Genomic DNA, 26,225 nt, shown 5'->3' with positions numbered 1-26,225 from the left:
AGAATTCAGCATCACCAAACCAGCTCTTCGACAAATGCTAAAGGATATTCTCTAGACAGGAAACACAAAAACGGTGTATAAACTCGAACCCAAAACAATAAAGTAAATGGCAACGGGATCATACTTATCAATAATTACCTTAAACGTAAATGGGTTGAATGCCCCAACCGAAAGACAAAGACTGGCTGAATGGATACAAAAATAAGACCCCTATATATGTTGTCTACAAGAGACCCACCTCAAAACCGGGGACACATACAGACTGAAAGTGAAGGGCTGGAAAAAGGTATTCCATGCAAATAGAGACCAAAAGAAAGCAGGAGTAGCAATACTCATATCAGATAAAATAGACTTTAAAACAAAAGCTGTGAAAAGAGACAAAGAAGGACACTACATAATGATCAAAGGATCAATCCAAGAAGAAGATATAGCAATTATAAATACATATGCACCCAACATAAGAGCACCGCAATATGTAAGACAAATGCTAACAAGTATGAAAGGGGAAATTAACAATAACACAATATCAGTAGGAGACTTGAACACCGCACTCACACCTAGGGATAGATCAACTAAACAGAAAATTAACAAGGAGATGCAAACTTTAAACGATACAACAGACTAGTTAGACCTAATTGCTATCTATAGGACATTTCACCCCAAAACAATGAATTTAACCTTTTTCTCAAGCACACACGGAATCTTCTCCAGGAGAGATCACATCCTGGGCCATAAATCTAGTCTTGGTAAATTCAAAAAAATTGAAATCATTCCAAGCATCTTTTCTGACCACAATGCAATAAGATTAGATCTCAATTACAGGAGAAAAACTATTAAAAATTCCAACATGTTGGAGGCTGAACAACATGCTGCTGAATAACCAACAAATCACAGAAGAAATAAAAAAAGAAATAAAAATATGCATAGAAACGAATGAAAATGAAAACACAACAACCCAAAACCTATGGGACACTATAAAAGCAGCGCTAAGGGGAAAGTTCATAGCAATACAGGCATACCTCAAGAAACAAGAAAAAAGTCAAATAAATAAAGTCAAATAAATAACCTAACTCTACACCTAAAGCAACTAGAAAAGGAAGAAATGGAGAACCCCAGGGTTAGTAGAAGGAAAGAAATCTTAAAAATTAGGGCAGAATAAATGCAAAAGAAACAAAAGAGACCACAGCAAAAATCAACAAAACCAAAAGCTGGTTCTTTGAAAGGATAAATACAATTGACAAACCATTAGCCAGACTCATCAAGAAACAAAGGGAGAAACATCAAATCAATAAAATTAGAAATGAAAATGGAGAGACCACAACAGACAACACAGAAATACAAAGGATCATAAGAGACTACTATCAGCAATTATATGCCAATAAAATGGACAACGTGGAAGAAATGGACAAATTCTTAGAAAAGCACAACTTTCCAAAACCGAACCAGGAAGAAATAGAAAATCTTTAACAGACCCATCACAAGCACAGAAATTGAAACTGTAATCAGAAATCTTCCAGCAAACAAAAGCCCAGGTCCAGACGGCTTCACAGCTGAATTCTACCAAAAATTTAGGGAAGAGCTAACACCTATCTTCTCAAACTCTTCCAGAAAACTGCAGAGGAAGGTAAACTTCCAAACTCATTCTATGAGGCCACCACCACCCTAATACCAAAACCTGACAAAAGATGTCACAAAAAAAGAAAACTACAGGCCAATATCACTGACGAACATAGATGCAAAAATCCTTAACAAAATTCTAGCAATCAGAATCTAACAACACATTAAAAAGATCATACACCATGACCAAGTGGGCTTTATCTCAGGGATGCAAGGATTCTTTAATATCTGCAAATCAATCAATGTAATACACCACATTAACAAACTGAAAAATAAAAGCCATATGATTAGCTCAATAGATGCAGAGAAAGCCTTTGACAAAATTCAACATCCATTTATGATAAAAACTCTCCAGAAAGCAGGAATAGAAGGAACATACCTCAACATAATAAAAGCTATATATGACAAACCCACAGCAAACATTATCCTCAATGGTGAAAAATTGAAAGCATTTCCCCTAAAGTCAGGAACAAGACAAGGGTGCCCACTTTCACCATTACTATTCAACATAGTTTTGAAAGTTTTGGCCACAGCAATCAGAGCAGAAAAAGAAATAAAAGGAACCCAAATTGGAAAAGAAGAAGTAAAACTCTCACTGTTTGCAGATGACATGATCCTCTACATCAGTTCAGTTCAGTTCAGTCACTCAGTCGTGTCCGACTCTTTGAGACCCCATAAATTGCAGCACACCAGGCTTCCCTGTCCATCACCAACTCCTAGAGTTCACTCAGACTCATGTCCATCATTACTAGAGCTAATCAATGAATATAGTAAAGTTGCAGGATATAAAATCAACACACAGAAATCCCTTGCATTCCTATACACTAATAATGAGAAAATAGAGAAATTAAGGAAACAATTCCATTCACCATTGCAATGAAAAGAATAAAATACTTAGGAATATATCTACCTAAAGAAACTAAAGACCTGTATATAGAAAACTATAAAACACTGGTGAAAGAAATCAAAGAGGACACTAATAGATGGAGAAATATACCATGTTCATGGATCAGAAGAATCAATATAGTGAAAATGAGTATACTACCCAAAGCAATTCATAGATTCAATGCAATCCCTATCAAGCTACCAATGGTATTTTTCACAGAGCTAGAACAAATAATTTCACAATTTGTATGGAAAAACAAAAAACCTCGAATAGCCAAAGCAATCTTGAGAAAGAAGAATGGAACTGGAGGAATCAACCTGCCTGACTTCAGGCTCTACTACAAAGCCACAGTCATCAAGACAGTATGGTACTGGCACAAAGACAGACATATAGATCAATGGAACAAAACAGAAAGCCCAGAGATAAATCCACGCACCTATGGACACCTTATCTTTGACAAAGGAGGCTTGACTATACAATGGATTAAAGACAATCTCTTTAACAAGTGGTGCTGGGAAAACTGGTCAACCACTTGTAAAAGAATGAAACTAGAACACTTTCTAACACCATACACAAAAATAAACTCAAAATGGATTAAAGATTTAAACATAAGGCCAGAAACTATAAAACTCCTGGAAGAGAACATAGGCAAAACACTCTCCGACATACATCACACCAGGATCCTCTATGACCCACCTCCCAGAATACTGGAAATAAAAGCAAAAATAAACAAATGGGACCTAATTAAACTTAAAAGCTTCTGCACAACAAAGGAAACTATAAGCAAGGTGAAAAGACAGCCTTCTGAATGGGAGAAAATAATAGCAAATGAAGCAACCAACAAAGAACTAACCTCAAAAATATACAAGCAACACCTACAGCTCAATTCCAGAAAAATAGATGACCCAATCAAAAAATGGGCCAAAGAACTAAATAGACATTTCTCCACAGAAGACATACAGATGGCTAATAAACACATGAAAAGATGCTCAACATCACTCATTATCAGAGAAATGCAAATCAAAACCACAATGAGGTACCATTTCATGCCAGTCAGAATGGCTGCAATCCAAAAGTCTACAAGCAATAAATGCTGGAGAGGGTGTGGAGAAAAGAGAACCCTCTTATACTGTTGGTGGGAATGCAAACTAGTACAGCCACTATGGAGAACAGTGTGGAAATTCCTTAAAAAACTGGAAATAGAACTGCCTTATGACCCAGCAATCCTCCTGCTGGGCATACACACTGAGGAAACCAGAATTGAAAGAGACACGTGTACCCCAATGTTCATCGCAGCACTCTTTATAATAGCCAGGACATGGAAACAACCTAGAGGTCCATCAGCAGATGAATGGATAAGAAAGCTGTGGTACATATACACAATGGAGTATTACTCAGCCTTTAAAAAGAATACATTTGAATCAGTTCTAATGAGGTGGATGAAACTGGAACCTATTATACAGAGTGAAGCCAGAAAGAAAAACACCAATACAGTATACTAACGTATGTATATGGAATTTAGAAAGATGGTAACAATAACCCTGTATGCAAGACAGCAAAAGAGACACAGATGTATAGAACAGTCTTTTGGACTCTGTGGGAGAGGGAGAGGGTGGGATGATTTGGGAGAATGGCATTGAAACATGTATAATATCATATATGAAACAAGTCGCCAGTCCAGGTTCAACGCGTGATACTGGATGCTTGGGGCTGGTGCACTGAGAAGACCCAGAAGGATGGTACGGGGAGGGAGGAGGGAGGGGGGTTCAGGATGGGGAACATGTGTATACCTGTGGCGGATACATGTTGATGTATGGCAAAACCAATACAATATTGTAAAGTAATTAACCTCCAATTAAAATAAATAAATTTATATTAAAAAAAAGACAGACAAGCAGGGTCTGCACTTTCGGACATGTGGGTCACCCAGTGAACGACATGGTTCAACATGAAGCGTGACTGCTGGTAACTGAGACAATAAGCATGGTTCACGTCCAGCTCCAGCAAAAGAAGGTTCTGCACGGATTGGAAGTATTTTGTTTTTTTACAACCCTTCAGTTTAAAAAATCTCTCTGATGTCAAAGGTGAAGCACAGGCAGATTAGCAGAAAGAACTTAATGCCCGCACATGATTGCTCTCCATGGAGGAAAAGGGAGAAGACATCAGTGTGCTTCATCTCAGGCGCTGTAACCACTCCTCCTACTTGCCACTTATCATTGCTTTGTGTACCTATACAACCTTCCATAAATTGCTGGATTCATCTGCATAACAAAACTTTCTAAAATGCTTCAAATCAAAGCAATCTTGCTTCTATTATGTACCAATCTGACATACTTCATTGTCCTCTGATTTTTCTTAAGCAAACACTAAAAGGTGAGTACAGGGAAAGTGGATGCTTCACATTTGCTCCAGTTTTAAATCGGCACTTCAATCCATTTTCTTCTCTATCATGAAACTAAAAACATACAAACTCATGCTGCTACGATATCTACTGTTTTGAATTTCCCAGCATGTCAAATTCTCTTGTACTTCAGGAAAGGAAAATAATAGACCCTGGCCACCTACTAAGTCTGAGGAACTATCAAAGTCCTTTTGCATCTCATGTGACTTTTATAACTTACATGGGAGGGGGATAGTTCCAGTCCTGTTTTTACAGAGGAGGAAATGAATTGTCTTATCTTCAGCTTAGATGGAACACACGGCCCTGTCATCCTAGGAAGACTCCTGTTGAAATTCAGAAAGCTGTGGGACTTCCTTGGTGGTCCAGTGGTTAAGAATCTGCCTTTTGATGCAGGCAGTGTGGGTTCAACCCCTGGTCCAGGGGCTAAGATCCCACATGCCTCATCACCAAGAAGCCAGAACATAAACAACAAAAGCAATACTGTAACAAATTCAATAGAGACTTTTAAAAAAATCATTAAAAAAAAAAATTCAGAACACTTGTGCCAAGCATGATGCAGCTGTCCTATATAGTAGAGTGCAGGCACTTCTTCCTTTTTAATCCCACTACTTAGAGATTGGCCAAAATAAAATACATGCTCATTTCCTTCCTCCTTCTAAGAACTGAGGAAAATCGAAAATAACCTTTCCCCAAAACCCTTCATAAAAGGTTATCTATTAATACAAGAGAGCTCAAGGGGTCTTGCAGAAACAGATGGCTGTTAATAAAACATAACACTAAAGTCTGATTATGTGCTTTCTGTCGTGCAATAAAAAGTATAAGCAGAGTGTATTTTTAGCTCCTTCCGGGCCTAAAAGGATTTGACCAAAGGATCTTCTCTAAGTCTGGTTTTCTATGCATTGATGAAAACTGACCAAGGTCATAAAAGAAGGTAGACCAATTCCTGAGCAGAGAGCCCACAACATAGAGGAAGAGAACGCTGCACACAGCCTGTCATTAGCAGTGGTCTCATCCCAATTTCCATCATTCAGCAATGTTAGGACTTTCATTCTGAGTCCAAAAAGGAAGGGAAAAATGAGGTGCCCAGGAAAGGAAAGAGACAAACAGTACCTTGCAAAGTCTACTGGGACATTTCCCTGGACAAACTGGGCTTAGAAAGTGCCCTGTACTACACTCCATTTCTGCAATCTGCTCAAGCACCAACTGTCTTGGAATCTTCTCAATAGCGGACTCGGTAAAGCTTCCCCGAAAGAAACACCTAACGCCATCAGATGCTAATTTAAAATAATGCAGAAATAGGCTGGGTTTATCTTCACTGAAGGTTTACTTTTTAAACAATCTTGGGAGAGCAGAGCAAAAATATCATTTGCACATGTAAGTCAGCTCATGTCCACCCAAATTCATATTAAGGCTATGTCTGTTTGGTTAAGCTTACATTGAGAAAAGCCAGGTGCCAAAAAGAAGGCTGTGTGCCAAAGAATTGATGCTTTCAAACTGTGGTGCTGAATAAGACTCTTGAGAGTCCCTTGGACAGCAAGGAGATCAAACCAGTCAACCCTAAAGGAAATCAACCCTGAATACTCATTGGAAGGACTGAAGCTAAAGCTGAAGCTCCAATACTTTGGCCGCTTGATGCAAAAAGCTGATTCACTGGAAAACAGTAATGCTTGGAAAGATTGAGGGCAGGAGGAAAAAAGGGTGATAGAGGATGAAATGGTTGGATGGCATCACCGATTCAGTGGACACAAGTTTGAGCAAACTCTGGGAGATAACAAAGGACAGGAAAGCCAGACACGCTGTGCTCCATGGGGATGCAAACAGTCCAACACAACTTAGTGACTGAACAACAACAAAAACAAATAAACCCTCAGAAAAATTTAGATTCTTCTAAAATCAACCGCTTGAGATAATACTGATAGCAACTGTTGGACGTCTTTTTACAAGAGCAATCTTGAAGTAAAAAATCAAGGTTTAATATCATAAATGAAACCTGCATTTAAGTAAGAATGGGTCAATATTGGCTTCCCAGGTGGTGCAGTGGTAATGAATGCACACACCGATGCAGGAGATGCATGTTTGATCCCTGGGTCGGGAAGATCCACTGGAGGAGAAAATGGAACCCCACTCTAGTATTCTCACCTGGGAAATCCTATAGACAGAGAAGCCTGGTGGGCTACAGTAGAAGGGGTCACAAAGAGTTGGACACGTCTGAGCAACTGAACACGCATCTACTCATATCATCAAAAGCAACCGCTTTTCCCATTTTCTTAACGGGTTCAGGATGGGTGGCTGTACTTAACCAAGCTAGTCCAATATAGAATAAAAATAGTCTTTATTTTGCACTTTAAATCCTGCTAGAATCTTTCTTCCCTTCAAAGATAACGAAACAATTCTTCCTTCACAGATAGGGAAAAATAGAGGAAAAAAATCAAATTGGGCAAGAATTTTTAGTGCAATATCATAGGAGGATTCCTAAACCTCAACTATTTTTGGTATGCATCTAGGTTTTAGCAAAAAAATAATCTGAATAGACACCAAACCCATTTAAAAGTTAAGTTATGTGTTTACTGCCCAGTTCTTGTAGTAATATCTTTGCATATAATTAGCAATACTAAATTGATCTAGAAGTCTTATTTAAACTTTTAAAGGGCTTCCCTTGTGGCTCAGCTGGTAAAGAATCCTCCTGCAATGCAGGAGACCTGGGTTCGATCCTTGGGTTGGGAAGATCCCCTGGAGAAGGGAACACCTATCCACTCCAGGATTCTGATCTGGAGAATTCCATGGACTGTACAGTCCATGGGGTCGCAAAGAGTTGGACACGACTGAGCAACTTTCACTTCATTTAAACTTATAAACCAAAGCCTACTTTGACTGCTGTTCATTTTGGCCACACAGATGACTGATAAACAAGAGACAGCCTCTATCTACCCACATTTGCAACCATCACCTGACTTTATTAGGAGCTGATTCTAGTGCAGAAGCAGGATTGTTGTTTTAAATATTTAAACGGGAGTAAACATCTCCCCAGTTGCAAAATACTGCTGAACGACAAACTTAACATCACATGCATAAAAATGCCAGAAAGGCCACAATCCATATGTATAGTGTCACTCACAGGTTCCATGGTTGATGCCATAAGCGGTCCTAAGATTTACAAAGATAAACACTGCCCCCAATTTAGAGTTAAGGGGTTAGAAAATCCCATTTTGAACTGGATAGATAGCAAGAACTCAACTGATGGCAGAATTAATTTTCTATGCAGAAAAATTCAACTTAATTTTCAATATACACTACATTGTTACCCAGTCCTCTTTGAAAGATTTTTTTTTTTGATGTGAAAGATATTTTTGAAAAGTCAAACACATTTACCTCTGAACTTCCACAGAAAAGAACAAAGATTTAAAAAGGAAGAAGCCACAGGATGACAGAATTCACTAACTCAGACTATACAGATTCCAAGCCTGTAGGAACCCAGATGTTTGGAATTAACTTCTGACTGCAGCATGGTACCTATGAACAAGCACTGTGATACCAGAATTTATACAGACTCTGGAGGAGACGGCACTCTTACTCAGGAAAGTACTGATAGAAATGCAAAATGCCACATATAAGGAAATGATGTCACCAAGCCGACCTTGAAATGGCTCTCTCAGAAGTGGTGAGTGATGTGGGCTGCCCACTTCTGTCTGGCTCACCTAAACCTCCCAGAACCAGCCCTGCGAAGAGAGGTAGGGTAGAGACGAAGGCTTGGGGCCCTGGCACAAAGCCATGCTGTGGCCGGCTGGATGATCACATTCACAACTTTAGTCTCAACTGTGCCAAGAAAGCACCAGCCTCACTTTGAAGTAACAATCTAGAGATTCTTTGGAAATGCTCTGAGAGCAGATGTTTCCCTACAATCACACTGACTTCCTCCGACAGTGAAGGAGCAACTTCACCGGATCCATTCAGATGAGGGCTCGGGATGTGATGACCATCAACCTGCTCCACAGGTTATCTGAGAAGTCATTTGTGTAACCAACGTCTTCTTAGAAAGGACATTATTTAATTAGATAATAATGCAAGCGTGAAGAATAATCTCACTCGTAAAGCCTGTTGGGGTTAAGTTAGGTCTGACTGTGTATACAGACACATACTCAGAGACTCCCTCGTGGGTCACTTAAATTCTGAACCCACCAGTCCTTTGTCTTGGAAGAGATGTGCTACCTTTCATAATGTTTTCTTTTTTTTTCTAGCAAATATTGAATACATTCTTTTCGAAAAGGTCAATTTCTATTTTTCAAAAAACATCTGAGTCACCAGCGATGAGAAATATCTTATCTACAAATGCCCGAGAGCTCCCAGTCACCCCTCACTGACATCCCAGATACTGGGCTCTTCCACCAGCAGAAGATTCTGGGGCACTGGAACTCTGATTACTTACTTGTTAAAAAAAGGTTCGATGAGTTTTGATCTGGCAGACACATGACTCTTTGGAGGACTAAGAAAAGAACCTAATAAAGAAAAGAAGCAGAATATCACATACAGTCAAGGAAAAACAAAGCCTGAAAAAAATATCCTGAAATCAACAGTATGGTTCTGCAAGGGTACAATAAGTGCTCATGTGGACCAAGGACCACAACCCCAGGTAAGCATTTGATGGTTCTTCCTGTGCACTCCCCACCCCCTCTCCCAACCCCCTCCCCCTCCTCCCTCAAAACCCTCCCACTTCCTACTGGGTGAGTGGATCCCAGGGAAAGGGTAGACAGGGAAGATCCCCTCTGGACCATGGTATGTTGACAGAGACAGGTACAGTGTGTACCTAGGTAGTTGGCCATGGAGATGAAACACAGTCCTGTGATATAAGCATCATAGCCTGCCTCGTGGAGCTGTTCAGAAGCCGTGTCATAACTTGGAAAGCCTTCTGCACTTTCTAAAGAGAAAAAAGAAATAACAGTCTTCCCAAGGTCGTCACAAATCATGAAGACTGGTAAGCATGCTGCCCTGCCAAATCCAGACGTCTGTGCGGCAGAAACACCATAAAGAAGCAGAAAGAAAGCTATCTCCTTAATTCTCTCCACACAAGATCTTGAGATAACAGAGTCACTGAAAATGAGGGCTTTGGTCTAGACTAGAGAAGTGTCTTGGTTACGTTGTCAAAGACTCAGCCACACGCCTCCCAACTGCATGCTGTTGGATGCTATTTACAACCATGCATAACTCACTCCTGTGACCGTGACTCCTCCTCTGATTGGGACACAAGGGGTATTTCAGAGCAGTGGTCCCCAATCTTTTTGGCACCAGGGACCAGTTTCGTGAAAGACAAATTTTCCATGGGGGCAGAGGTGGTTTGGGGATGATTCAGGCATATTACATTTATTGTGCACTTTATTTCTATTATTATTAAATCAGCCCTACCCCAGGTCATTAGGCATTAGATCCCGGAGATTAGGGACCTCAGAGCAATGGCTAAGAGCATGGCCCCCAGCGTCCACTGTCTGAGTTTGAATCTTTGCTCCATCACTTAGCTGCTATGTGATCTTGGGCATGTTGCCCTCTCTGGGCCTCCACCACGGTAGAAGGGCAGTGACAACCAGAGCTCCCTCGTTAGGCTTTTGTGAGGATCAAATGAGCTCAAGTAAGCAAAGCTCTCATGCCACGTTTGGTATGTGGTAAACACTCTGTAACTGTTATCTGACAATACTCCAGCTCACCCTCCCCAAAAACCAAAGACTCCCATCAAGTTTGGCAGCTCAAGTCAACAGTGTCCTTCACTATGTCTCCGAACTCACAGATATAAAGACGGAAAGCACAACCAAGTCCCAAAACATCAGAATTTGCTGTAACACTGCCCTTGCAACATGGCACATCCTCATGGGAGAGACCGTTTTATGACATGCCTCTCTGGTCACAATGATATTCACAGATGCTGAGAGAATGAGGTTTACTGAACCTGCTTTAGACTAAACTCTCCTTACTGGAATATTATATGGAAATAACGGGATAAAACTGTAACTCATAAATAGTTCTTTCCTAGAACCATTTTGTAAATGAGAATCAAAAAGGTTACAACAGAATCAAAAGCATGAGTGGAAATTAACAATGAAAAAGCTGTAATTGTTTTTATATCAATACAATGCTCTTTAAGCAAGAATTCTTTAACCTCAGTAAGTACTGAGTATTAGATTTTAAGCTTAAAAAAAAAAAGTCTTTTAACATGATAGCCAACTAAGTCATGGCCTCTATTCTACCACCAGCTGAAACACTATTTCCAAAATCAATTATTTCCATTATACTGTCCATTATATTGCTAGAGGAAAGGTCTAGGTTTTCTCCCCCCATCCTTTTCTTAATTCCTTTTTTGGACTATTCCAGAAAGGGAAGCAAATAACTGTCATCTTGGCTGCTTTAGTACCTTCCATTGTCAATTCCTGAGCCATCAGTCCTGTTATCAATTTCTCAGGAAGCTTGCAGGCTACATCTAATGGGATGTTAATTATGATACCAGCAGCATGACTGAGGCCAAGAGGAACCAAGGAAGTAACTAACACCTGGAAGGTTCACCAAACACATGGGTGGGACCATGGCCAGATACGGCAAATGTTTCCACCCCTGAGAAATGTCCCTCCCTTCTCTGGTTTTCCTCACCACTGCTGTCCAGTGCCTAAGCTACCTCTGAAGGAGGCAGAGGTGGAGCCCCCTCCTTCCTCATCTGTAAACCCAGTTCTTGGGCTTTCCTGAGACAAAAAGTATATTTTCACTCTACCCCTGACAATCACCAGCTTTTTGTCTTTGCTTAAGCCAAAAGGAAGACACATAAAGTTTGGGGGAAATTCCAAGCATTAAGAAACAAAAAGCCCTGAAGATTCCATTGCTAAACTTCTCAACGAACAGGCTACCCAATCCTACCTGCGCAAAATCGAGGTAGGATTAGAAGACCATCTTTATTCAGAAAACAGCAACTCAACCAAGGGTATGAGCAAGTTAATTCAGCCAAAATTTATAAATGTACAACATATGTAGTTTCTAGAATAGTTTTACCTTTCTTCTATAATAGACATCCATAATTATCATTGAGAATGTGGAGCTTTCTGGGATCGTTTATATTCTTACCAACTTTAGGAGGGTTGAAAGGTGTCTCTTTTAACCGCTTTTCCAGTTCTGCAAGGGATGTGTTGTTAATGATATCCTACAAACCACGAAACACAGGGAGCAGCTGTCATCATCTCAGAGCAACATCTATTAGAGATTCACGAAGAATCAGGACCAAAAAAAAAAAAAAGCATCTAGTACTGCCCCCTTGTGTTCTTTAAAGAAACACAGGAGTCGTTCTTTTCAATATGAGAGAGAAACCACAAGTTTAATTTCCACCATATGGGAAGTATAGCCATATGAAAAGTTTTTACAGATGTGTTAAGTATCTACAGACCTTCGGCCAGAAAGCTATACTGCTCTGGCATTCATTTCACTCAGCCATATAAAGTCACTTCAGAAAGAAGCAAATGATTATATTTTTACCTGAATTCTCTTGTAGACTATATATCCAAAATATGTAAAATAAGGAAAAGGAATGAGTGTATGCATCTGTAATCTATTCAAAAATTCATTATGTTTTAACATTAAAAATTTATATTCAAAAGGAAAAAACTCCCACAATTCCACTACCCAAAGACAACTGCTATTTACATTTTGACATATCTATTTCTAGTCTTTCCTCAATTTCTTTTTTATCTTTTTTTGTTTTTTCAGAGAACAAGAGGCAGGTAGGGGGGAAGTTGTATTGGAAAGTGACATTAATTGACCAGAATTCTAAAGCTGTTAGCAGCAATCAGGATATAATTTATCAACAATAGTTCTGATTTTTTAAATACCTTAAAAGGTTGTGTGCTGGCCATCAATTTTGTATCCAAGAGCCTAAAAACAGAATTTTTTAAAAAGGTAAACAAAATGGATAGCAACATTCAAAATGTACTTTACTCCAATGAATAACAGTGGATGGGGGCGTTAGGCACATCAGTCATCTGCATCTCCACTACGTCAGACTGAGGACACGGTCCCCTCATCCAGGCACTTCATCAGGAGGCTGTGGGGAAGCCCACACCAACAGCACAAGTTCTAGAGGGCATGGGCTTACACTGACATCAGGGCTAAGTCAAACATCCTTGTGTGTTTGCACGTGGTTCAAACACTGCTGCAGGCCTGATGCTCCCAAGCTTTTATCATCTCCTACCACTACCCAGATCTGTATAATATAATATCTTGGAGGGTCAAAAACTGCATTTGCAGTCTCATACAACTGTTATTTCTCACTACTCTGCTTCAGAAATTGCAATAACAGAAAAAAGAGACACACACATATACACACTCATATAAAAATACTATTTCCTCTCATATAAATATGAGTACTGCAGATAATTGGACAGAAATAGTCTGGCAGAAAGAGCAACTGCTCCAAGTCCTCTGCAGACAGGTCCTCAGATGTAGACTCTTGTTCTGAGGGCTTCATGCGGCTGATGTAGGCTCTACCAGAACACACCACACTAACCATGGACAATACCAACAGGCTAAGGCACTGACAAAATTGCGAAAAAGGAGTTCTCTAGCCAGACAGGTTTTGACCGACGACAGAATACTCTCAACATATCCAACTCTATCCAACTATATATTCAACCATCTTCAGTATTCAACGGAATATCCTCAACTGGATGCTTCACTGTGACAAGGTTCACCCGACAGACAAGACAGACAAGCGCCAACTCAAGCAGACCTCCCAGGTCCCGCAGACAGTGGGAGGCAGGGTAAGAGAAAAGGCAGCTGCTGTCCGTTTTCACCCTTGGATCAAATTCTGGCTTTAAAATTTTAACAACAAACAGAATCATCATTTGTAAAAGCAAACATCAGCAAGGTAGAGCTATTAAGCCATTTTCCAACTTATGCAAACTGAACTGTCACCATGATCTAATGGTTTTAATAAATTACTGTATACCTATGTGTAATTATGGATGCCCTGATGGCAGTTTTTAACAAAAGGCAAATCCTCAAAGAAAGCTTACCTGGGGAAAACACATGTTGTCATCTCCTTAAATTCATTTAAGTCCTAAAAAATAAGAACGTGACCTGTTATGATTTTACTGGTATGTTTGCAATATTTAAAACAAATATTTCAAGTCCCATGGTTCTCTTCTCAAACCATGATACCAACACAGGCACTTGAAGCTAAACTTCCATTTCTCACTAATATCTAAAAATTTTGGCAATTCCTCACTGATTGGGAATCATATGACCTGGTACTAAAATTCTGCATAAGCAAAATAGATATATGAGCATTTTATGGCTAAAACAAAAGAGTTTGGGGAAAAGGTTTTTATTGTATGTAGAAAACAGTCACTAATACTTCTATTACACAATTCACTGTAAAGTGAGACGTAGAATTATTTAAATAAAATGGTTGACAGTATCTTTTTTTTTTTGGTTAACAGTATCTTGTGATAAAGCATAAAGGAAAAGAATATTAAAAGGAATATGTATAACTGAGTCACTTTGCTGTACAGCAGAAATTAATACAACACTACAAATCAACTATACCTCAATAAAATTTTTTTAAAAATAAAATAAAGTGGTTCATGCAGGAAATGGACATACTGTAAACTGGATCATACTTTTAATGGAAACACCTTTGAAGTATTGGTTAAAATGGCCACTAAAACAGAGACTTTCCAATACACATGATTCTTGCTTTAACTACTCAGAAAATTGCTTAAGTGGCACCAATAGCAAATGCCTAAATTAGGCAATTCATTTCCCAAGTTTATTTGATCAGGAAGTCTAGAGCTGGAATGAGATTGCTCTCATTTTGAATTAACTTATTTATATACATAATTGCCATACCACACTGCCTGCTCATACTCCTGACCCACTGTGACTATAGTTCTCTTCAGCGTTATTCATGCTTCACAGGAAACTGCCATTTCCCATTAGCTTTTTGAGCCTGTAAATACAGTCTGTATTTAGCTAGCTTGAAGTATTTACCAGCTTTTTCAATGGCTATCATTAAATTAATGAACAATACATGAATAATCGGTTTCAGTGCTAAGTCAAACAAAAAGACAATAAAGACTGTAATCTCTCAGTACCATTAGAAAGCCTCACAAGCAAGATAAAATTAGAATTATGGCCAGTTCCAGGGCCAGCATATAGCAAGGTTCTAGACCAATGCCTTCTAAAAGGTAGCAAGAATGAATAGCAAGACTTTTAAGAAGAGACTCTTCCCCTAAAAACCTGCCCCAAAACATAGATCCTTTAGTGCACTTTTAAATACAACATTTGGTAACAGTGTATTTCTATCATTTTAATTAGGCTTCTTCCTTTCCTGTTATCACTTCTTCCAAAGGTGGATGGAAGAAAACCATTTTCTCCTTCTGACAATGACAGAACACAAAGAAGTTACATAACATACTCAGGCCTTAGTAATAAAGCAAGGAATAAAACCACTTACCCTAACTCACCTTCTATTTTGCAATAAGCCATATGCTCTTTCCAGTAGAATTAGATTGAAAACTAGCTACATGCAAGATAACATTTATTAAGTCCTCACATACAAAGCACTATGCTAGGCATTTAGACACAGACAATAAAAAGGTCACACTCCTTGTCCAAGGAGGGAATCACTTACAGAGAAAAGCGGAGTAAGATGTAAAGGCAAAATTTATGCAACAGGAGAGGTACATGGTTCTCTGGCAGTTCAGAGAAAGGAAAGATCACTCTTGGGCAAGGCAGCAGGCAAGGGAAAGGTGTACACCCAAAGAGGCATACACTGGACCTGGGTAAGATGGGTAAAGCTGTAAATAACAAACAGTCAGAAAAGCCAGAGGAAATTCAAGTTGAAGGATTTCATATACCAAAAACTGCTGCTGCTGCTAAGTCTCTTTAGTCGTGTCCAACTCTGTGTGACTCCATAGACGGCAGCCCACCAGGCTCCCCGTCCCTGGGATCCTCCAGGCAAGAACACTGGGTGGGTTACCATTTCCTTCTCCAATGCATGAAAGTGAAAAATGAAAATGAAGTCGCTCAGTCATGTCCAACTCCTAGCGACCCCATGGACTGCAGCCTACCAGGTTCCTCTGTCCATGGGATTTGCCAGGCAAGAGTACTGGAGTGGGGTTGCCATTGCCTTCTCCATACCAAAAACCACAGACATGCAAAAGCATACAATATTTTCTAGGGGGAGAAAAAATGAGCCAGTCTGGCTGGGAAGAAGGACAAAAATGGGTCCAGACTACACAAGAAGGTTGGGCCAGATCACAGAAGGCTTGATAATGCCAGGCTAAAAAGAATCAACTGTACAGAAAAACAAAGAACACGGGATTAACTCAGAATTTAACTCAGGGTCAGTCATGTGGACAGAGCCATACATCAGGAGATTACAAAGCTAACACAGTCGGAAGACACTCATTTGTTAAATCAGTATTTAATGCCTCTTACAACCCAAGCTCTGTTTGGTGTTTAAAACACTTATAAACACAGCATTAAATACACTTTTCCTTACAGATAACTTCACTGCTCTGAAGGTCAAAAGGCCGTGAGAGAGGCTACTACTATTCAGTCAATAAGGAGTGACGGATCTGAAATTAACATTAGCTCTTTAGCTTTACACAATGCAAATTCACACCCATCACGTTTGTTTTGAGACTCACAACTATGATGCCTTTGAGTCCCTGAGGGTGATGCAGTTTTTATGAAAAGCAAGGACAACCTTAAGGCTGCAGAAATAGGAACAGGCTTCCCAACAGACCTGCTGTATTCAGTGTTGGAATTTTCCAAAGAAAAGTAATCAAGATGCTGAAGGAACAATGCATCGTGAGAAACGTGAAGTAACTGAGGCTTTGCAGACGTATAAATGGCACTGGACTCTAAAGTAGGTATTATCCAATCCAGAAGCCATAAAAGGTAAATCTGGTGGTATATGCAGACAAAGCCGTAGAAAATGGACTTGCAGACAGGGAGGGGGAAGGAGAGGGTAGGATGAATTGAGCAGCACTGACATGTATACACCACCACGTGTAAAATAGCTAGCTACGGGAAGCTGCTCTGTAACACACGGAGCCCAGCCTGGCACGCTGTGATGACCTAGAGGGATGGGGTTCAAGATAGGGAAGCCAGGCTCAAGAGGGAGGGGAGATATATATATATATATATATAGATATATATATATATATCTATATATATATATAGTTATACCTGATTCAAGTTGTATGGCAGAAACCAACACAATATTGAAAAGCAATTATCTTCCCATTTAAAAAAATCTGGTGGTATATAATAGTTTAAAACAGAGGCTGGAAAACCATAGCCACAAGCCAAATCTGGCCTATCACCTATTTTTAAATAAAATTTTTCTGGGGCAAAGTCATACCCATTTGTCGACGCACTGCATTCTACAGCAGTTTTCAGGTGACAATGACAGTGTTGAGAGTCCTGACAAAGACTATTCAGCCTGGAGAGCCCCAAATATTTTACTATCTGACCCTTTATAGAAAAAGTTTGCCAACCTCTGTTTAAAGGATGGGCTGAAGGTTAAAGTGAGGCAGGAAATCCTGCCTGGAGTTTGCTAACTTCAGATGAGAAATAAAGCTACTTGCTACTTGAGATGAAAAGAATCCAGATGTGAGAGACAGCCTGGAGACAAAACTGCCAGGATTTTAGAACTGGCCAGATCTGGGGGACAGAGGAAGAGCCAAAACAGATGTTAAAGACCATGTTGGTGACTGGGCATCATTTACAGTGAAGCAATCAGGAGAAAGAATGGGTTTGGAGACAGAAGGAGAGAAAGGTTATGTTAAGTTGCACACCCAATTTGCGACACATGAATTTTAAACCCCACTCATTCTGAAAGCTACCCAGGTAGAGACGTGCGGGGTCAGCATAAACTGTGACCGGGATCTGAGGAGAGATCCCAGCTGGAGAGGAAGATATCGATGTCTTCAGCTGAAGTCCTAGAAGGTGGATGAGATCACTAAAGGACAGAAAACATGGAGAGAAAATGAAGGGGAGGCACTGAAGTGATGAGCGGCAGCAAGGTGAGGCCCCAGGCAGTCAGGGAGCGAAGAGGAGGCGACAGAGAGCAGCCCTTTACCTGGAGCTTGTGCTTTGGTGCACTGAGACAGCATGGCTCCAAGAGTCCCAAAACACCAAGGTCCACAAAGAATCTCAGGGAAGCAGCCTCGCAAGAGGGAACCAAGACTTTTACACAACCTGATCCAGTCTATAGACCTCTAGCCCCACTACCCACCCCCTCACCCCCCCCCACTCCAGCCACCTCTGCTTCAATGCCCTGCTATGGTTCATGTTAGCAGTATCAAACCTGAAGACCACAACTGCGGCTCAGCCACCCCTCCTCAGCACTAACTGAGGAAACAAACCTCCAGCATCAAGACGAAACAAATGTTTAACCTCACTCCAGCAATGGCAGCCATCCGAAGATCCTTTAAAATATCTTCAAAAACATTCAACCAAGTGCAGGAGACTGTCCCTCTGGGACAGCTGCGGACAAGGGAACGGCACCCCACAGAGAACACGTTCTCAGTATTGAAGACGAGAATTCTTAACACAGGCTGACAAGACACTCACCGCAGGCAGAGGGCAGTAGAACTGATGAACCGTATGCATGACGTCCAAGAGCATGTTGTGTCCAATGACAAGCTTCCCCTGAAAAAAGCCACGGTTAGGAGACTCCTTGGTGCAAAGCTGGATCAGGGCTTTTTACTGAAGAGCTCAAAACACTAACAGAAAATGCTAAGTATCTTGAAATGTATGGCTTGCTTCCATGAGAATTTTGTACTAAACTTACTTTTTGACACTAAGGGGGGAAAAAATGTATAAAGATATGCAAATAAAGAAATCTGGGCTGGCTTCATTCCTCTTCTGGTGTAAAATCCAGAATGCAACGTAAAAGCTCCAAAAGACTTTGATTTCATTGATCTTTTTTCTCTGATTTTTATTCATCTTCTACCCAAAAGAATCAGAAGCAGTAAAATTTTTATTAACACAAGAATCAGAAGTAGTAAAATTTTTATTAAAGAGTTCAAAAAAGTAACTGAAAATGCTAGATACCTTGAACTGTCAAATAATTTGTGAACAAACTCCAAATATCTATTTCAGAAATGTTTTCTTCAAAACAACTCATTTATTTTCAAAAGACACTCATAACAATGCTAGAAGGTGAAAATAACGAACTTAAGTAGAATTGAGTTTTCATTTCCTCCATCATGTATATCAAATTCCACAGGGCTTGTTCTGAAATATTGTTTCCAATGAAATTCACTGCTCTTCAACCAATGAGGTACAATATATGTGTAATAAATTAGTCCATTTTGATAAAAATTAAACTGCAAAAAATGGAACATCAACTTAGATTTAGCTAGCCAGGTGACAGTATTTTTAACATAAAGCATCCAGAGCTTTTTGCTACATCCCAGTGGACCTTCAGAGCAATACTCCTTGACTCACAAAGCTAAACATAATTCTCTGAAATAAATAATTCTATACAAAATCTCCCAAATCCAACAGACGATCTATCCTCTCAGCTCAGTGTGTGGGCCATTCTGAATATCTATGCAATGCTAAGATACCAAGTATTGATTGAAACCACAGAGAAGGAAGGAACCCAAAATGGAAACCCTAAAAGACAAACCTAACTGTATTATAAATGAAGCCCTCAACCACACTGAAAGAGGTCGGGAAGAACAAAACTAACATCAACACAGCAGATAACAAGAACTGCAATTCCCAGTGTCGGAGTGAAGAAAGTTACAAATAAGAGAGTAGGTTAAAAGTAAACCCTGTGGTATTGGACTAGAGTCTGTCATCAGTTCAGTTCAGTTCAGTCGCTCAGTCGTGTCCAACTCTTTGTGACCCCATGAACTGCAGCACACCAAGCCTCCCTGTCCATCACCATCTCCCGGAGTTCACTCAAACTCACGTCCATCGAGTCGGTGATGCCATCCAGCCATCTCATCCTCTGTCGTCCCCTTCTCCTCCTGCCCCCAATCCCTCCCAGCATCACAGTCTTTTCCAATGAGTCAACTCTTCGCATGAGGTGGCCAAAGTACTGGAGTTTCAGCTTTAGCATCATTCCTTCCAAAGAACACCCAGGACTGATCTCCTTTAGAATGGACTGGTTGGATCTCCTTGCAGTCCAAGGGACTCTCAAGAGTCTTCGCCAACACCACAGTCTGTCATATATCAGTATAAATTCATTTTTCAAAATATGCATGTAAGTCAGACAGGGAAATATCAACATGTATATACATGCATGGTTACACACATGTACCATTCTTAGCTCTGTGCATTTAAGTCAGACACGGAAATAGCAACGTGTGTATACGCATGGTTACACATGTATCATTCTTAGCTCTGTGCAGGGAGGGGAACTAGAAGTAGTAACACCACAGCAGGAGCTCAGCACCAGAACTTGGTTTCTAAAAGGAACCAGGGCTCCTTAGAGAAGTCATTGATTCTAGAGCTGAGGAAGGGAAAATATAAAGTAAGTGTGGAATATCTTGTGATGTCAGAAAGTAAGGAGGTGCTCAGAAAAAGATGGGGGCTTGTTCCAGGGGAGTCAGCCTGAAGAAGCGCCAATGGCCCACGTGATACCATCCGAGCAACAAAATAAATGATAAGAACACTAGATTAAAATCTGTAGAGGGACTTCCCTCATGGTCCAGTGGATAGGAATCCACCTGTCAATGCAGGGGACACGGTTCAATCACTGGTCTAGGAAGACCCCACAAGTTGTAGGGCAACTAGCCCATGTGCCACAGCAACGGAAGCCTGCATGCTCTAGGGCCCATGCTCCACAACAAGAGAAGCCCCTGCACCGCAACTAGAGAAAAGTAGCCCCTGCTCCACTGCAACTAAAGCCCACACATGGCAGTGAAGACTCAGCAGAGCCAAAAATAAATAAATTGATAATGTTTTTCAATTAAGAAATAAATCTACACAGTGGGGACTTCCCTGGTGGTCAAGTAGTTAAGAATCCATCTTCCAATGCTGGGGCTGTCAGTTCCATCTCTAATCAGGGAACTAAGATTCCATGTGCCTTGGAGCAACTCATCCTGCAAGCCCCAACTACTAAGCCTGTGTGCCACAACTAGAGAGCCTGCACGCTGCAACTAAGACCTGATGTAGCCAAATAAATAAATAAGTTGTTTAAAGATATGTAGAATGAAATAAATTTCTCTGAGTCCAAAAAAAAAAAACAAAAAAAGAATTAACAGAAGGGGAGCAGGGGCAGCTCTTCTAAAAGATTTCCAGAAACAAATGGAAAAAGAAGGAGGGAAACACAAACTTGCCACTAGCATACCACAGTCATGATGGCTGCAGGCAAGGTCCACTGACAGATGCTATGCCACTGGCAAAAGCTCAAGAAAAAAGAGGACTCTCCGCATCTGAAAATACCTCCAATATATTCATTAACTACAAAAGAAGGCACAGTAACTCTACAGTGCCTAAGCCCAGCAGACACCACCTGAACTGAGTGATGGGGGTCAATGTCATAAACCATCATTTCTGTGGTGTGCCTACCAAAACTGTGTCTTCAATCCAACGTGAGAAGAGATCAAACAAATCCAAACCAAAGGACACCCGACATAATTACAATCAATACTCTTTATAAACATCAAGTTATAAAAGACAAAGTAAACTACAGACTGCGGAAGACTAAGGAGAAATAACAAGTAAACGCAATGTGGGATCCTAGACAGAACCATGAATAGGAAAAGGACTTAAGAGGAAAAACAGGTTAAATTCAAGTTAGCTCATAATATTGTACCAATGCTAATTTCATGGTTCTGCAACTGTATGGTTATACAAGATAGTAACATTAGGTGTCGCTAGGTGACAGGTGTATAGAAATCCTGTACCAGTTTTGCAACTTTTCTGTGGGTGAAAAATTAGTATGAATTTTTTTTAAACTAGAGACAACAGATTCGTTACTAAGAGTGACGGGAAAAGAACCTGGTCTAATATAGAGTGTTTACTTGTTCACTGGCTATACAGAACTCAACTACATTAGTAGTTTTGAAGTACATGACTTAAATTTTAAATGTCTGGATCACTAACAAACAGGGCTAAATTTTTATCACGGTATGCTCCGTGACGTGTACTATGAATGGCCCACAACATGCTATGAATCACTCTGCAGAAGAGGGACGACAGAGAGGAAAAATAAATAGAGGCACAGCTGGCTAAGGGATCTGAATTGTTTGTACAAGGCAAAGAAATGCCCCCACCTTGGAAAAGCCCCCTAAACCATCATGCTGGTTATGGGAGCTCAAAGCCAACTGCTGCCCCACATCTGTTTCAAGGACAGCTTCACTGCTCTGAAGACGGCTGGTTAAGTGTGTGTAATGTAAGCAAACATGACCAGAAACTCCCCTCTGCGTGCGTGCGTGCGTGCGTGCATGTGTGTGTGTGTGTGTCTCTCTCTCTCTCAGTTATATCCAACTCTCTGTGACCTCACAGACTGTAGCCCAGCAGGCTCCTCTGTCCATGGAATATACCAGGCAAGAATACTGGAGTGGGTTGCCATTTCCTTCTCCAAGAAATCTTTTTAATCCAGGGATCAAACCCAAGACTCTTGCATTACAGGCAGATTCTTTACCACTGAGCCACCAGGGAAACCCTCTCTGCTTCTCTGAATACACGCAATCTTGTTGCTGTTGATCAGTCATGTCCTGACTCTTTGGACTGCAGCACATCAGGCTTCCCTGTCCCTCACCATCTCACAGAGTTTACGCAAGTTATTGTCCATTGAATCAGTGATGCCATCTGAGCATCTCATCCTCTGTCACCCTCTTCTCCTTCTGCCTTAAATCTTTCCCAGCATCAGGGTCTTTTCCAATGAGTCGGCTCTTCGCATCAGGTGGCCCAAGTTTTGGAGCTTCAGATTCTGCGTCAGTCTTTTTTTTTTTTTTTTTTGATAAATTTCCAAACGGATTTTATTTTATTTTTATTTTACTTTATAATACTGTATTGGTTTTGCCAAACATCAACATGAATCTGCCACGGGTGTACATGAGTTCCCAATGAATATTCAGGACTGATTTCCTTTAGTTTAGGACTGACTGCTTTGATCTCCTTGCAGTCCAACGGACTCTCAAGAGTCTTCTCCAACACCACAATTCAAAAGCATCAACTCTTCAGTGCTCAGCCTTTTTTACGGTCCAACTCTCACATCCATACATGACTACTGGAAAAACTATAACTTTGACTACATGGATCTTTGTGGGCAAAGTGATGTCTCTGCTTTTTAATACGCTATCTAGGTTTGTCATAACATTTCTTCCAAGGAGCAAGTGTCTTTTAATTTCATGGCTGCAGTCACCACCTGCAGCGATTTTGGAGCCCAAGAAAATAAAGTCTGTCATTGTTTCCATTGTTTCCCTATCTATTTGCCATGAAGTGATGGGACCAGATGCCATGATCTAAGTTTTTTGAAATGCTGAGTTTTAAACTAGCTTTTTAGCTACTTCTCAAGAGACCCACACCTTTTGTTTTTCTCCAGGCTCATCCCTGGCTCTATTCTGTTCCGGTAACATCATTTACTTGAGAGAAAGAGCTCCAGAGGAGCCAGCCCTTTTCTCTCTCAAGGTCTAAGTTCTGTATACCCCTTGCCAGGGACAGTGGCTGCCTCCCTGAAAGTGCTCCTGTTTGACAAGGCTGTACCTGCTGTTGAGATAACTATGGACTCCTGGAGCACTGCCTTGAAGTTTCCCCGAGGCAGAGCTCAGCATCTAAGGGACAAGATGACTCCTCCAGGGAGACAATTCCTTCTCCCTAGGCCAGCTACTCAAGGAAAAGGAAGTCTCAGACTCCAGGAAGTTTAGCATCAGGAAAGCAGTGTGACTTGGATGGGTAACTCAACAGAACAACCAGCAGCAAGACCCAGTTTCTCTGTGCAAGATGGGGGTGCTTCTTTTCTTAAAGGATGTAAGAAACAAGGGAAAATATCTACTATATCTATCATAGAACCCTCCAGCACATTTACATAAACAGTTGACACATTTTTTAAATTTATCTAATGTTATTAAGATATAACATTCAGGGATTCTCGGGGGTAGTGGTAAAGAATGTGCCTGCCAATACAGGAGTAACAGGTTCAATCCCTGGCCCAGGAAGATTCCACATGCTGAGGAGCAACTAAGCTCGTGCACCACAACCATTAAACCTGTGCTCTAGAGCCCAGGAGACGCAGCTACCAAGCCCACGTGCTCTGGAGCCTGCGCTCCACAACAAAAGAAGCCACCGCAATGAGAAGCCCGCACACCACAACTAGACAGGAGCCCCTATTCGCCAAAACTAGAGAAGAGCCCTCACGGCAACAAAGACCCAGCACAGCCTAAATAAATAAATAAAATTATTTAAAAAACAAAGATACAGGATTCAGTTAAGCGGAGGAATTCAACACAATTATTTTTATCCTCTAGATTTCTTTTGATGAAGGAATACAAGGTTTCAAACACTGGATTATTTCTCCTCATCTTCTTTAGTTTGCTATTCTGCTTCTTGTTGGTTTTGAGAATAATAAATTATCAGTTTCATGGAACCACATAAGGCCATCACAGCATAATCCTCTACTGCGTTTTAACAGAAATGCTTTCTGAAACAATGGTTTGGATGTAATTCAGCAATTATAATGTCACACTGAGCGCATTATGACAACAAGCTATCTTTATGAAGTTCTAACTTCTCCCTCCAGACCAAGAAAACATTCTAATATCAGTGTGACCAGATGATGGATTTGCAATGATAACTTGGCATTTCACAGTAAATGTTATGTTCAGGAAATTAATTACAAAGTTTGTTTCACTTACCGAATTAGCAATGGCATGAATGACTCTAGAAAATCCCACAGCATCATTCAGTTCTTCCTAATTTAAAAACAAAATAAAAAACCAACTATTGAAATATATTTATTCCTTGTTTGAATAAGTTAAAATCTAGGCAAAAAAAAAAAAAGAGGCTGAAATTTTATATCCAGTTAGATAACTTTTGTTTCCCATTCTTTGAGTCCATCACCGCCAAACAACTGCATTGGAAATGATTTCTGCATGTACCATTTTTCTGTTTCAGAGAGAGGGATGAGCAAGTGGCAAACTATTCATCAGTTACTAAGATAACAGTGCTAGGGTATACCCATCACTTCCTATTCATCAGTTACTAAGGTGACAGTGCTAGGGTATACCCATCACTTCCCATTCATCAGTTACTAAGGTAACAGTGCTAGGATATACCCATCACTTCCCATTCATCAGTTACTAAGGTAACAGTGCTAGGGTATACCCATCACTTCCCATTCATCAGTTACTAAGGTAACAGTGCTAGGGTATACCCATCACTTCCAATCAACTGCTGAAATTTCCACATCCCTCAGACTGCCTTGAGGGCTTCCGTGGTGGCTCAGCGGTAAAGAATCCATCTGCCAATGCACGAGAAATCAATTCAATCCCTGGGTCAGAAAGATCCCCTAGAGGAAGAAATGGCAACCCATTCCAGTATTTGAGCCTGGGTAATCCCATGGACAGAGGAACCTGGTGGGCTATAGTCCATAGGGTTACAGAGTCCGATACAATTTAAGGACTAAACAAGAAGCTGCCTTAAAAACAGGGACTTTTAAAAGCTGCCACCTGCTGGCCAAATTAATACTGCATTCCATTCCGAGGAGAACCACTAAGATCAACTGCTATATCAAGAATTCTCTAATTTTTTTTTCCTGAGTGAGCACTTAGTTGCTCAGTCATGTCAGACTCTTTTTGACCCCATGAACTGTAGCCCACCAGGCTCCTCTGACCAATGGGATTCTCCAGGCAAGAATACGGGAGTGGGCTGCATTCTCTTCTCCAGGGGATCTTCCCAACCTAAGGATCAAATCCAGGTCTCCTGCACTACAGGGGGATTCTTTACCAACTGAGCCACCAGCGAAGCGCCACCCTCCCTGCGCCCCCGCCTTCTTTTTTCCTGGTCAAATGCATTTTTATTAAATTTTTACAGCACCACACTGAGACTCATTCCCACTCAGCTTCTCTCCTGTTTTCTTCAATACGGTGCTTAAATAGACTCAATTTCTTTCCTATCTTGAAATCCTTTTCTTAACTCTAAGCTCTAGGGAACCACTCTCCTTCTTGTCTCTTTACAGCTAAATTATTTAGTGACTCTTCTCCAGGAGATCCCTGGTCCAAGCGCTAAGACTGTGCTTCCATTGCAACGAGCATGGGTTCTATTCCTGGTCAGGGAACTAAGATCCTTCCTGCACACTGTGTGGCATGGCCAAAAATTTAAATTAAA

The 26,225-nt window shown here is 40.6% G+C and overlaps 1 protein-coding gene across 1 annotated transcript in view; it reads right to left on the bottom strand.

Annotated features, from left to right (window-relative positions):
• Nucleotides 1-26,225, bottom strand: part of PARN (poly(A)-specific ribonuclease) — a 195,716-nt gene that overhangs the window by 143,566 nt on the left and 25,925 nt on the right. The window contains exons 12-18 of the mRNA XM_068967772.1: nt 24,755-24,811; nt 18,510-18,587; nt 13,937-13,980; nt 12,755-12,797; nt 11,997-12,072; nt 9,706-9,816; nt 9,328-9,397 (exon numbers count right to left, since the gene is read on the bottom strand). Coding sequence (XP_068823873.1) covers nt 9,328-9,397; nt 9,706-9,816; nt 11,997-12,072; nt 12,755-12,797; nt 13,937-13,980; nt 18,510-18,587; nt 24,755-24,811 — 479 coding nt within the window. The remainder of the gene's footprint in view (nt 1-9,327; nt 9,398-9,705; nt 9,817-11,996; nt 12,073-12,754; nt 12,798-13,936; nt 13,981-18,509; nt 18,588-24,754; nt 24,812-26,225) is intronic.

The sequence above is a fragment of the Capricornis sumatraensis genome, chromosome 3 (assembly GCF_032405125.1).
Source record: "Capricornis sumatraensis isolate serow.1 chromosome 3, serow.2, whole genome shotgun sequence".
In the NCBI taxonomy this organism is placed as follows: Eukaryota; Metazoa; Chordata; class Mammalia; order Artiodactyla; family Bovidae; genus Capricornis; species Capricornis sumatraensis.
The sequence above is the reverse complement of the archived record's forward strand: the minus strand, read 5'-3'. Positions and strand labels throughout refer to the sequence as shown.